General features: G+C 47.9%; 5 protein-coding genes across 5 annotated transcripts; 2 read left to right on the plus strand and 3 right to left on the minus strand.

The window, feature by feature from the left end:
* Positions 1-198: 198 nt before the first annotated feature.
* Positions 199-527, plus strand: FPRO_00850 (uncharacterized protein; the record flags this gene model as incomplete). Its single annotated transcript, XM_031221859.1, has 3 exons — positions 199-255; positions 315-445; positions 500-527. 3 exons carry the CDS (start codon positions 199-201, stop codon positions 525-527), a joined length of 216 nt encoding a protein of 71 aa, XP_031075622.1.
* Positions 528-1,073: 546 nt separating this feature from the next.
* FPRO_00849 (uncharacterized protein) lies at positions 1,074-2,273 on the minus strand (the record flags this gene model as incomplete). The annotated part of the gene is made up of 3 exons (XM_031221870.1): positions 1,074-1,094; positions 1,145-2,189; positions 2,248-2,273. 3 exons carry the CDS (start codon positions 2,271-2,273, stop codon positions 1,074-1,076), a joined length of 1,092 nt encoding a protein of 363 aa, XP_031075623.1.
* Positions 2,274-3,056: 783 nt separating this feature from the next.
* Positions 3,057-5,739, minus strand: FPRO_00848 (uncharacterized protein; the record flags this gene model as incomplete). The annotated part of the gene is made up of 3 exons (XM_031221881.1): positions 3,057-3,560; positions 3,614-5,583; positions 5,670-5,739. 3 exons carry the CDS (start codon positions 5,737-5,739, stop codon positions 3,057-3,059), a joined length of 2,544 nt encoding a protein of 847 aa, XP_031075624.1.
* Positions 5,740-7,281: 1,542 nt separating this feature from the next.
* Positions 7,282-9,815, plus strand: FPRO_00847 (putative molybdenum cofactor sulfurase HxB protein; the record flags this gene model as incomplete). Its single annotated transcript, XM_031221892.1, has 2 exons — positions 7,282-7,366; positions 7,414-9,815. The coding sequence occupies 2 exons, from the start codon at positions 7,282-7,284 to the stop codon at positions 9,813-9,815; spliced, it is 2,487 nt and encodes an 828-aa protein (XP_031075625.1).
* Positions 9,816-9,978: 163 nt separating this feature from the next.
* FPRO_00846 (uncharacterized protein) lies at positions 9,979-12,370 on the minus strand (the record flags this gene model as incomplete). The annotated part of the gene is made up of 8 exons (XM_031221904.1): positions 9,979-10,238; positions 10,302-10,514; positions 10,563-10,745; positions 10,792-10,815; positions 10,866-11,297; positions 11,350-11,796; positions 11,844-12,163; positions 12,228-12,370. 8 exons carry the CDS (start codon positions 12,368-12,370, stop codon positions 9,979-9,981), a joined length of 2,022 nt encoding a protein of 673 aa, XP_031075626.1.
* Positions 12,371-13,873: the final 1,503 nt, after the last annotated feature.

The following is a 13,873-nucleotide window of genomic DNA, read 5'->3' on the forward strand; positions in this document are numbered from 1 at the left end:
CCCCCCCCCCCCCCCCCCCCCTCTCACAAGATATAAACTCATCTTCTCCCCTCCATTTAGCTCAATCTTCTTCTCTATCGAACCACCTACCTACATTATACCCCAAACACTACTGCCAGGCCATAACAACGAAGGATATACATCCAAACCCACGAATCAACCCAGTACTCGCTTAAATCACTCCAAATAACCGACACCATGGATTCCGGTGCTCCTCAAACTGCTCCTACTGGCAATGTGAGCAGCCGTCGCCGAGTAAGTTCCGTCTTACACCTCTTTTGTAAACATCAGTCTACTAACATAACATTCATCAGAGCTCAGGCTTCATGCCAGCCTTCGCCAGCCTTAGCGAACAGAAGCGAGCCGGCGATGCCAACGCCGCCCGTCGTGCGAGCATGTCGGACCAACAAGCAAAGGGTGGCTTGTTCAGTCAGTTCTTCCACAAGTACGTCACTATTATCACATCAAATCTGGTCTCTGATATTGACATCTGTAACAGCACTTTCGGCAAGAACGCTGCTAAATAAATGAAATGAAAAGACGACAAATTGAAAGAACTGGCACTGTATTATTATTAGTATCATGATGGCGGATTGCAGGGTGTTTGGGCCCTCGAGTATTGTTTTGTTTGCGTTTGGTAGTTACCTGGTCTAAGAAGATGCGGAGCCAATTGAGATGTTGAAATACTCAGCAAAATGAAACGATTTTGTCCAAATTTCTGCATCCCGACTTTGTGAAGAAAGTGTCGCGATTTGCAAGTTTAATATAGAAATCTATGCTTCAAAATTGTTAAGGAGCTGTATCCCCCGATGACACATTAAGCAACTCGTCCAGTTCACCAAATCGAATCTGTTTCTGCTGAGGAAGATACCAGATACCTTTACCGTAAAATGCTGGTTCAGCTATTTCATAATGCAATAAAACATCCTTCTAACATTACCATGCAACCTGACGCCTCTGCAACAATGCAATATACATTCGTATATCCGACAGTTACGCTAAAAATACCCGCAACCATCTAGTCTAGGTGCTTCTAAGTGCGTATCCAAGCAACCTGTTTACATCTTCGTATTCTATGCTTTGACCATGAAAATCTATATAAGTTTAGTAACCTAGCCATGTATCTGTGACGAGTAGTACATACCTGGTTCAGTGCCTTGGTGTCAAGCACAGCCTGTCGCTTCTGCGCAATAAATCGTGACCGCACGAAATTCCTGCTCCCTCTAGGTGTCGATGTGCCAGATGGTGTTGTGGCTCCTGTTCCGGGGACCGAAGCCGTGGGCGTAGAGTTCTGCGTGACCGATGTGCTGGTTGATTCGGATGCTTGCTCTTCCTTCTTGCGCTTCTTCTTATCTTTCTTATCTTTCTTAGACTTCTTTTCCTTCACCTTTTCTTCGTCTGAGCCCTCGGGGGACCGGCTCTTGGACTTGGACTTGGACTTGGACTTTCGCTTCTTTGAGCGCTCTTCGACGTTCTCGTCGTCTGAGATATCCTCTGTAGACTTTTTGAGGGACCTCTCCTTCTTGTCTTTTTTCTCTTTCTTCTTCTTGGCCCTGGCCTCATCAATGTCGCCCTCCTTTACTTTTCGCTCTTCCTTGCGTCTTTTCTTGCTCTTCGAATCTGTTTCTCGACTTGTAGTTTCCTCGTCGTCCTCGTCGTCGGTTGCCTTTCTCTTCTTAGACTTCTTCTCCTTTTTGGATTCTTTCAGTGCAGGGGCAGACTCCATGACAACATCATCGTCGGAGTTTGACTCTGTTTGCTGGTCGGCCTTCTTCTCTTCCACTCCCTTCATCTCGTCGCCCACCAGTAGGCCACCGTAGACAAACTTCATGACTCCGTATCGTTGCTCAACAAAGTGGTGCGTCTTCACAGCGAGTCGCGCTTGTTGATCCTCCTCGATAGCATCATCCGTCTTTCCGTTGAGCCGACTGAGCAGATCTTGGAAGACATCTAGACCAGTAACTTCATCCTCTTTCGACTTGCTGAAGCCCAATCCCTTCATGTCATCCTTAAGCACCACGCGAATATATGAGGCGTTGGCGGCCGTGTGCAATTCCGAGTGCGGCGCATCTTGTGCTCCGAGGAACTGGCCCGGTTGCCAGCCTTGAGCTCGCAGGATCTTCTGGCCGAAAGTATTCGTATCTTTAGTCCATTTTGTGTTGTTTGGATCCTTGTTGATCTTCCGTCGACTGTGGTTGGTTAGCGCATACTGTAGAAGAACGCGGCTTGAGAACATATGCCCCTTACGTCTTGTTTTCTGCGAGGAGTCCCATTTTTGCGATCTTGAAGTTTTGAAAGATCCGAGCCTCAATGCGTTCGCGATGGCAGAGTTGGACAAGCCTGGAGAAAAAAAAGGTGGGCGGTGGGGATATGTGGCAGCGAAAAGATCTTATCGCAGGATATCATTGGCCAGGCAAAGGACATGAACACCCCCTCCCTCTGCGCTAGCTTATCTTCACCGAGACTCACCGAGACTCACCGAGATCTCAATGAACTCACTGCCATTTAAAAACTTCGATTGGGACCTGTAAAGATTGGAGTACTCAGGATAGTCCACATATTGTAGCATAAGCTTACAGGCTCTTCCGCTAAGACATTCTCAGTTTCTAGGACTGGATCAAAGTTGAAGTACTCCTTCACAGGTATACTGGACTAGGAACGCTTCTACAGTATAGCAACTAAGCTAATTGAATCACGCATGAAGCCTTCGTTTGCACCGTTCTAACTTGCATCAGGGTTCCTCCCAGTAAGGTCCACAGGGCTATGTGCAGAATTGCGGTCGCCTTCTAGGCATCTCCGTTTCTTGGAACCTTTGAGCAGGAGGATAGGGGGGCAACAATTGGATCTAAGAAGCATTCTGTAGGTAACCATTATTTTCAGGACTGTTTGTCGATCAAAAACTAGCATGAGAGCAACATGTGTAGGCATATGATACATAGAGTCTAAAGGCAGCGACCTTTCCATGATCCAGGTACCTAGTGATTGATATTAAGAAAAGCAGCAAACTCCGAAGCGTCCAAATCGCATTGCTCTGGAAGGAAAGCATAATGAGCAGTTTAGTAATTGAGCTCACCACTTCCACCACCCGAAACCTGGTCCAAGTCCTCATAACTCTTGAGGCTTCGGCCCTGGACTGCCTCCCGAGGCCCGCCTGCAGCACCTCCAGCGCCGTCACCCCAGCGTGACCCGCCATTGCGGTTACGACCACCGTCAAAACGGTTGCCGCCTCGGCGATCATAAGGTCCAGAGCGGTATTGGCCTCGTCCGCCACCCATTCCTCCACGACGGATAGGTCCTCCGCCAGAGCGTTCGTCCATAGGGTTCCAACTTCCGGATTGCATGTTTGCAAACATGGGCGAAAAGTTGCCTGGAGCCATGGGAAAGCCAGGCATACCTCCTCCCATCATACCATTCATGGTAAAGTTCTGCAGGTTGAAGCCTCGTGGTGTTCCGCTACTGGATTGGCCATTGGAAGGCGGGAAGTGACCATTTGAGTTTGCGTCGGTTCTTGAGGGTGCAATGTGAGAGGGGTCCATTACATATGAGTTTATGAGTTCAAACTGAATATCTTGGTTAGTACAGCACGATGAAATGTGACGCGGCGAGAACTTACCTCTTGCCTCAGGTTATCAAGCCAATCACCGTGGCGCTTCTCAACGTGCTTGCGCCAAAAATGCTCTTCCTTGAACAGCTTGGAGCACTCGGGAGCTTTGCACCGCCATTTGTGTTCGTCCTCCTGCTTGACATGTTTAAGAAGCTCTTCATCGACAGCCTCATCAGCAGGTCGGCCACCCAGCTTTCGAATATCGACAGACTGAGGGTCCAGAATCTGGGTAAGCTTATCTTCAAAAGTTTTAACCCAGTTAAACGCTCGAAGCAGTTGCTGCTCCGTCTTGTTTGAGGCGTTTCGAAACTTCTTTTCACCTTCAGTAAGCTCGCCCTCGTTCTCTTCTGCTCCTTCGCCCCTCTTCTTGCCTGGGAAGGGCTCTCCATTGGCGCTGGCTCTAGCAACAGCTTTCGCGGCAGACGAAAGTGTGCTGCGAGGTCTGCGCAAATGGCCACCAGGGCATTTTCGTGTAAGTTCGTGAACTGAATCACTTTCGAAAACACAAAAGAAGCAGAAGTTGAAGACGCGGCGCAAATATTCAATCAGAAGATCAAGTTGTTTCTTCTTTACCAAGAGATCCTCGTCATCAACTTCTTCATCTTCTACAGCCCCCTCCTCCTCTTCCTCTTCCTCCTCAATTTCAATGACGCCGTCTTCTTCCTCGTCCATAGCTTCGTCCATTCCCACTTCTCTGATCTTCTTGACTTTCTTGACAGGGGTTGGAACCACAGCTGGTTGAAGCTGACCTCCGTTTCTCAGGTCTTCGACCTTTTCTTCAATTTTCAGAGTGGCTTGGAAATCGGATCCGAATTCTTCCTCAAATTTGTTGACAATTCGCTGAACAAGCAAGAGGTCCTTGTCGATGCGCTCAGGGGCAGAGAAGAGATCCCACAGAGCCTTCTTTCGGGGATGGACAGGTGGGTTATGGACTCCAACGTGGCAAACAAAGTCTCCTCTGACCTCATCTTTGACAGTCTTACCATTGATGGCCTCCAGAGCCTTGTCGGCAGTAGATACGGGCTGAGGAGATGTTATCGCCTCATCACCATCCTCATCCTTGGGTTCAACGCGGTCTACGGGGAGTGATGTTTCGGATGAAGAGTGAAGCATGACCCAACCAATACGGTGGTACCGCTTACTTGGGTTGGGATCAGATAAAGAAAGCCACTTGAAGCCACCTTCCTCCTCGCCGAGATGTTCCTTACAAAAGGCCTCGAGGTTCTGGCGGCTAACATGTGGGGCGATGGTCTTGATCAAGAGAGTTGGCTGGAACTGGCTCTCGTCGCGGATGTCAGCACCATTGACTGGAACCAGATCTCCAACACCCAGGATCTCATTTGTGGCTGTAGCCTCTCCCTCTTCCTTTTCAACTACACCGCCACTGCCGTTACTCTCACTCTTGGGAAGACCCTCGAGAGAAAAGTCATCAAAAGTACCCGATTCAAGATCTTGCTCCCACTGGCTGTAAGCACCGCGTCGGTATTCGTTCAGCTTTCCTCTGAAATCATCACGAATTTCCGGAACATATCGCTCCTTGAACCATTGCTCTTTCTTATGTTCAGAAACAAATGTCCGCGCCATCTTGGCTTGAAGTTCTTCTTTATAAGCATCATAGGCAGCTTGGATCCTGGCCTTCTCCTTTTCGCGATCTTCTGGGCCGCGAGCACGTTCCGGTTCACGGCGTCGACCAGTACGCATGCGCTCCTTCTCCTCCTTGATTTTCTCGTTCATTCTCCACCATTCTCCAAAGTAGGAGAAGCCAACTTGGTAATGGAGCTTGGAAGGGTCGGGGATGGGGTTCACAGTTGGATTAGTTGACCCGGAATCCTGACCAGGTACGTATCGGTCAATATTGGCAGGTGGTGACTGCATGCGTCGTCTATCATCACGATCTCGATCGTCTCGTCGGGGTCTAGGTTCGTAGCGGTCGACAGTGGCTGGAGAGCGAGACCGGCGGCGATCGCGGCGGTCGTGGCCTTGAGACTTGTAAGCTTTGTCTATTTTCACTGTGCTGAAGCCTGCCACTACTTGGTGGCAGGAAGCAAAACCGCCTTTGGAGTACGAACCTGGAGATCTCCCACGGTAAAATGAGTCCCCGCGGTCAGGACGCTCATCTCGGGTACGCGAGTCATCTCGGCTCCAACTACGATCAACTGGAGAACGAGCTGAAGCGTCGCGAAAAGATGTGTACGAGTCCATCGTTTATATCGTTGCCAGCGACGCGACGCGGCATGAAAGAAAGCGATATTTCTGGGTGAGCCTTCGCGGATCGATATTGAGCACTTGGCGAGGAATGTAAAGGAATTATCTATGGTTTGGTAACATGATCGACGTTAGAGAGGTTATCTTGAGCAACGTATGGACAAATGGTAGTGGGGGGAACAAAAAGAAGGTTGCCAAAGAGGCGCCATGAAGAAGAAAGTTGGGGGACAACGCGCCCTGGGCGAAGAATGAGCGTGAGAAGAATTAAGAAGAATGGTTTGAGAACCGCTGACGGGTATGCCGCGTCAAAGAGTGAGGAGGAAGGGAGAACGCGAGGCTGCGGATGCGGCTGGATCGACGAGTTGGAAGAGCTGCAAGAGGGATAAGGGGGGAAAAGAGCAGGAGATCAAAGAATATGGGGAGACAAACTAATTGACGAGCGCAGTCTTAAAGAAGGATTCAATGGGGTGATAGCGCTTGAGTCGAGATATGCGCGCCCTCACTTCACAGCGATAACAATTCAATGCGATTCGACGTGATGAGTGAAGTGAGGTTGAAGAGGCTGAGTTGGTTGGTAGGCTGGGGGCCAGTCGGAATTGCAGTTCAGCTGGTAAGCGAAATAGTGGAGCACGGGCTAGGATCCCCGGGGCCTCCGCTACAAAGAAGATGGATTCGATGCCGAGAACGAGAAGCTCTGAGGCTGCTCTAGGAAAAGCGCGATACTTTGCTACCTTACCGAATCACATTGTTCTATGCTATTTCTCTATTTGATAAGTAACATTTTCTGAGATTTCTAAACACTATATCTCACCTGCTCTACCTTGATTTATTATCAACCTAAGGTAGGTAAGTAGTTTTCAATTGATGCCGCAATCATTAAACGGTCTGAAGGCAATGATTTACCTAGGCTCAAGTACCTGATGTGCCTTTCCTCCGCAATAAATTGACCAATAATCAACGAGAAAAGGCCTGTCGGCAAGCAGCGAATGTTGATACAGTGCCTAGAAACAGGAAAGTGGCGATCTCCGCTTGCAACTAACACTGAAATCTGGGGGAGTATCCCGATATGCTCAGTGCTTTAGTCGCTAAAAGGGCGGCAAACAAGGCAGCTGACCAAGATAAGATGTCTATTTGTTCGGATATTGTTATAGCCACGTCGGTCCTATCTCCTCCTTTGTTTTACAGCCTGTTCAGCCAAACTGGAGCAACTTTAGGCCCTGGTATCATAACCAACTTCCCTCCTCGGCTTGGGTTGAGCATGTCTTCTCCTCCACTCTTCACCCCACTCCCACTCTCTATCGGTCGTGATAGTGCCTTAGAATTCCTCATCAGAATATGATAAGGGTTGTGCGGCGTATAATAAGCTCTCAATATCCACCGGAAGTGCTTGGCCTTTTTGTGTCAAAGGGCCTTGAAACATTGGGAACTTTGGTTTCCCTTCACTCGACTCATCTTGCACATAGGCTGTCAAGATGAAGGTGCCTATTCTGGGTGGCGACTCAAGCTATAACCGAGCCGTGGAGCAATTTAGAGAAGCTGAATACCCAATGATTCAAGGTCATAATACCTAGATATGTTTCTGAACTGTACTGACCTGCGAAAAGATTCGATCTACCTTGATCACGCCGGGACAACATTATGTTCCAAATCATTGATGGACTCGTTCGCTCACGAGATGACTACAGTTCTCTATGGCAACCCCCACTCTGCATCACCATCCTCGCAGCAATCAGCATCTCGCGTTGAAGATGCTCGTATGAATTTGCTCACCTTCTTTGGAGCGGACCCAACTGAGTATGATGTGGTGTTTGTCGCAAATGCCACAGCGGGAGTCAAACTCGTTGTTGAAGCCATAAGGAATCAACCAGAAGGTTTTCTATATGCATATCACCAAGGATGTCACACAAGCTTGGTCGGCGCTCGAGAGGAAGCTGTTTATAGTACATCGGTTGACGATGATGATGTTCAATCATGGCTTGAAGGGCAGTTCCCGTTCCAAAACATGACCGACAACTCGTCAGCAACAACATTGTTTGCCTATCCTGCGCAATCCCATATGGATGGCAAAAGATATCCCTTGACTTGGGCGAAAAACTTACGGAACTTGTATCGCAACCCCCAACATCGATTTCTCACATTATTGGACGCCTCCTCGTTTGCTGCTACATCCTATCTCGATTTCAGCGATCCGAGCTTAGCACCAGACTTTACTGTCTTCAGCTTGTACAAGATTTTTGGATTTCCCGATCTTGGAGCCTTGTTAGTGAAGCGTTCTTCGGAATGGGTGTTCAACAATCGCAAGTATTTTGGTGGAGGCACGGTAGACATGGTTGTTTCTGGAAATGAGAAGTGGCATGCCCCCAAATCACAGTTCCTCCACGAGAGGCTAGAAGACGGGACACTTCCATTTCATAACATAGTGGCTCTGGACATTGCCATGGATATACATCGACGACTATTTGGTTCCATGGATCAAATCAGCTCCCATACTTCATACCTTACCCAACGCATGTTTCAAGAATTGAGCAATATGCGGCATGCAAATGGTGCCCCGGTTTGCAAACTTTATACATCGGTATCCAGCGACGAAAACACTCTTGGAAATGGGCCTGTCGTTTCTTTCAACCTAAGGAATAGCCAGGGCGCTTGGATAAGCCTTGCCGAGTTTGAGAAACTTGCGAATCTCAAAAACATCCACATTCGGACTGGTGGGCTTTGCAGCCCAGGCGGCATTGCATCAGCCCTGGACTTGCAACCTTGGGAGATGAAGAAGAATTTCTCGGCCGGGTTTCGTTGCGGTGCAGACAATGATATCATGTCTGGTAAGCCCACCGGCGTCATTCGAGCTAGCCTAGGTGCAATGAGCACGAAAACAGATGTCGATGGATTTATTGCTTTCCTCAGGGAGTTCTACCAAGAAAGAACGTTACCAATCGATTCTTCTGCTCTAGACCCCAAGAGATCCATCGACGTCCCTGACTCTTCCGCACTCAAGGTTAAAACTATTACTATCTACCCAATAAAAAGCTGCGCCGGGTACTCGATCCCGTCTGGGGTCCCTTGGGAGGTTCGACCAGAAGGTCTAGCATGGGATCGTGAATGGTGCTTAGTCCATCATGGGTCTGGACATGCTTTGAGTCAGAAACGTTGCCCTAAGATGGCTTTGTTAAGGCCAACATTAGATTTTGGTAAGGGCGAGCTAATTATCGCATATCGTGGGACACAGCATAGCGGCCAATCAAACCAAATATCTATCCCTTTATCAGCAGACCCTTCTGTCATTGACGCCAGTATTGACAGGCAGCCTTCCAGAGTTTGTGGCGAGAAGGTGAGCACACAGATATATACATCGGACAGGATCAACTCCTTTTTCTCGAATGCTCTTGGGATTCCTTGTTTCTTGGCACGCTTCCCCCCTGGTGGGTTGGGGCTGAAAAGCCGTCTTTCCAAGGCTCAGATTCAAAGATATCAACAGCCTTCAAAAATCCACACATTACCAGGTTCCTTCCCAGATGTGCCATCACCACCTGATTCGGACTCTGAACAGCAGAAACCTACCAAGATTCTTCTCTCTAACGAGAGTCCTATGTTGGTAATCCATAGTTCGAGTGTTGATGCCCTGAACCAGCAAATCATCGACCGTGGTGGAAGCTCGGTTGAAGAGAAATCATTTAGAGCAAATATAACACTCGAACAAGCTCCTGGTTTTAAAGCACAGCCAGCCTTTTCTGAGGATCGCTGGGTCTCTATGAGTATTGGTCGCCAGAACTTCAGGCTTCTGGGTGCATGTCGCAGATGTCAGATGGTATGTATAGACCAAGAAACTGGCGAAAAGAAGGAAGAGCCATTCGTGACGCTCGCAAAGACAAGGCGCTTCGACGGCAAAGTTTACTTTGGGGTACACATGCGGCATGAACCTTTCGCTGAAGGAGACGTTATGAAAAAAGAGTCACAATACCCAACAATTGAGGTTGGAGATTCTGTGTCTGTAGAGCTTCGTGGCTGATTCAATCACGTTTTACGAAACATGAGATCGCATTTGTAGCAGTAAACAAATTATCAAAATGATCCCATGCATTCTTCCAAGGGCCCACGATTGAGCAAACAAATAACTATGCTAAACTTGGCCACTTTTCGGCTGCGGTCTGCCTTCTCAGCACCCTTGTATTTTACCTCGCAGTACGATCCAGATTGAAAGCCGCACTGATTAAAGCTAGATGACTGAATGCTTGGGGTGTATTACCAAGTTGTTCCCCAGATCTCGCGATCTCCTCAGAGAACATGCAGAGGTGGTTAGAGAAACTGAGCATGTTCTCAAACAGATTTACAGCCCTGACCAGATACTTCGGCTCGTAGACAGCTGCTCGGGTCATGGCTTCCACGAGCCAGAAAGTACACATACTAAACGCACCTTCATGACCGCCTACCCCTACATCGCGATTTTCTCACATTAGCAGCTGCGCTTCGGTGAGGTTATTGCGGGCTCCCTTACCATCGTTGGACAGCTCAGTGTCGTATCGGTATACTAAGCCGGTACTTGTCAAACCGCCCTTTTCTGGGGGTAAGAGAATACGGTCAAGGGTGCTGAGAAAGCGTGGATCACAGGGTGAGATGAAAAACACAAGAGGAGCTATAAGAATGGAGGAGTCGAGCATAGTTCTGCTCTCAAAGCTTTGCACAAAGCACTTCATCTCCTCGTTATATCCTGTAAACAGTCAACACCACTCATCAGTGGAAGTCTTGCTTGGATTACCTTGTTCCATGACACGCTCATAAATTCTGTCTCTTGCCTCCATCCATTTAGCGCGGTTGGGACATGGAAAGCATCTCTTATCAGCAAGACGAAGGCCGCGATCAAATGCAACCCAGAGCATTATCTGAGAGTATGTGAAATGCTGCTTGTTATTTCGGACCTCCCAGATAGACATGTCCGGATCTATAGCGTTTAGCCAAAACACGAAGCCAAAGGCTATATGTCTTACCGTCGAGTATAGTCAGAACATAATCTGAACACATGTTAGCTCGCCAAGGGAGTGGTCAAGGTTGCGAAGCGTACCAAGAATCTCACGAACAGCCTTCCAAACATCCCATGGAACTGGCTTGCCGTATTTGTTATACAAGTAGATGGCATCCATCAATTCGCCATAGATATCAAACTGTTGATGAAAAGCCGCGCCATTACCGATACGAACAGGACTGCTGCCGCGATAGCCTTCAAGATGATCCAATGTCAGTTCCGGGATGTCAGTCTCACCTCGAATGGTGAACATAATAGGCAAGCCTCCATCTGGGCCACGCGAGTGAACGAATCTTTCCATGATGAACTCCATATAAGCATCTGCTTCGGCCTTGAAACCAAGACGTAGTAGGATGTAGATAGTAAAGCTCGAATCGCGAATCCAAGAGAAACGATAGTCCCAGTTTCTTACTCCACCGATGGCTTCGGGAATAGAAAATGTTGGGGCAGCTATGATGGCACCCGTAGGCTCTATAAAAGGTTAGTCGATATCTCACAGGTTGGATCTGAGCGAGAACCTGACCGTAAGTCATCATCTTCAGTATCATCAAACTTCGAGACACAACCTCTCTCCATCGACCTTTATAATTCGATTGCGCAATGAAATTATACCAGAAACTCTGGGTAGAGTGCTGCTGAGCATCAAGCACATCAGTCGTAATATTCTCCGTGACATGGTGTTCAATATCATTTCGAAGGACAAAGGAAATCGTCTGGCCTTCTTCAATACAGATGCAAGCCACGAGGCCCTCGCCGTTGATTCCAGGACGCTTCTCCTTTCTGAAGGTTATGAGAGGACAACTGGTCTCGTTCTCTCCCTTCTCAATTGCAACGTCAAGCTGCAGCTGAGTATCCTTGCTATGGAACGAGGCAATTTTACTCTTACTATCAGTCGTGAAGTGCTGTTCTTGGAAGAGAGTGGTCTCGTGCTCATCTCTTCCATAGTTGAAAGAAGGAAAGAGTTCGATATCTGATCACGGTCAGTCATTGCCTCTAGTTGCGTGTCGAGGACAGTACCAAGATTCATTGAACCACGAATGCATTCCACTCGGCGGACTAACCACTTCTTAAGCTCATCTTGGACTTTGGTGACTTCCCGGTAGGCATTCAGCTTCACACCTTTGGTGGTAACCTTGATATTCTGTGGGCGAGGGAAAAAGTCTACCACATCGACGACACCATCTTCATGAATAGACCTTGTTTGCAGAATACATGATGATGGAAGATACTGCTGCTTGGTGGTACAGTTTACATCGGGAGGGGGGGAAATAAAGAAATGCCCTCCTTTGTCCTTGTCGAGGAGCCTGCAGAAAACAGACGGGGAGTCAAAATCAGGCCTACAATTCAGACTATCAGTCGAGAGCTCCGAGTCTCATCTCACCGATCTGCACTCACCAACACATATAGTCAATACTTCCATCAATTCCCACAAGAGCACAGGTGTGCATATTTCCGATCATTCCATAGTCCTCAATTGGGAGATATCCCCCGGTTTGACCCCGACGGGAACCTCCCGGAAGTGTTGAAGAACGTCGACCCTCCATTTTCAAAGTCGCTATATTGTAGTCTTGAAACTTGAGGTGGGAGAAGCTCCAGGAACAGGAGCTCAGTCTAGTTACCCCGAATTGGTAGCTCAAGAATGATGTAATGGATTTCGTCGGTGGCCCAGGTGGACAACTTAGTGCTACTCCGGATTCTCCGGCGAATGGTAAAACTGGATCCTGAGCTCTCTGGGCTGTGTTTCCAAAGAGTTCTCTCTCAGAGTCAGTCGAAAATCGTGAGTGGACGTGAGCAAGATGCGGGGGAGGTCACTTATAAGCTTTCATGTGTGATCTTCCGCTACGTACTTCACTTTCAGCTCTGGAAGGAATGGTGTGGATGACTACTTTATTACCTGATCAGCCTTTCCGAAAATGGTGAAATGCTTTTGGGGCTTGATTCATTGGTGAAGCTGACCAAAAGATGCCTCGGTTCTCGAGACGTTGGTCAAGCTTTGTCAACGTTCGTTTTACATATGAGCCAGCCGCCAAGTCATATCCATGCCTTTCTCCTCGTGCAAATAGAGCCGCACCTGCGAGCAAAGGATTACTAAACAAAACGACACTTACATACAAGTTACTAATGTTTAGCTACCTAAAGGCTGGTTAAAGTCATTTGGTAAAGTTTAGGGTAGGTCTTCGTTGGAGCTACCATTCAGTTCCCACACAACTATTAATCCCCCATAGCATACTAACTCTATGATACCTGACCTCAGGAATTCTGCTATCAAGCAACCTTGTCTTGTCCACGGCAGTAAAGTCGCGGTAGACTCAACCTAGAAGGTGGATGTGAAAGTAGAATCGATACTTGAATCACAAGGGGTTCTAGGATAGGGCGATCTGAAAAAGTACCTAGATATGACCAATCAGGTCTGATAGAATCGTTGACCTTGCTAATTCAAAGTATGATAGCTACCAAGTAGTATGGGCTAGAACCGGCATTGCGGAAGGCCTCGAAAGCTCCTTTAGTGATCAACTTTAATAAGCCCACGATGTTCACGTTGGACGGGAAGATCCGAACATAGATGAACAGTTGATAAAGCTAAACAGATACTGGGCAGATAGGCCTACCGGATTTCCAGATTCACCAAGCCATCTAGGGAAGCGCTCGTAGCTCCTGTGCCCCTCCAGCTAACACGATAACAAAGAATATATGATTGTGGTGCCTTGTTGTGCAACTACTCGGGCTCGTTAGAAGAAGAAGTATTGGAAGAAAGGACAGCTGGTAAACGACAGGCTTGGTCAATACGAATACAGAGTGTGAATAATGAAGTTTGATTGGCAAGGTCGTATTCGATAAGGACCGTGCAATTCGACTTTTGCTCATGTCAGGATAGTTCAGAAGAAGGTGTCTAGATCGATCGAACTAATGAATCAAATGTTCTCAGTAAACTCAATTCCCAAGGCTTACTCGAGCAAATATCTTGGTTGCCGCCAGCTCCAAATGCTGCTCAGTTGTCGAGGCCATCAAAATCCTGATGATTTATCGGCTCGCCTGGATATCTGACA

This window comes from Fusarium proliferatum (genome assembly GCF_900067095.1).
Source record: "Fusarium proliferatum ET1 genome assembly, contig: FPRO_scaffold001, whole genome shotgun sequence".
Taxonomy (NCBI): Eukaryota; Fungi; Ascomycota; class Sordariomycetes; order Hypocreales; family Nectriaceae; genus Fusarium; species Fusarium proliferatum.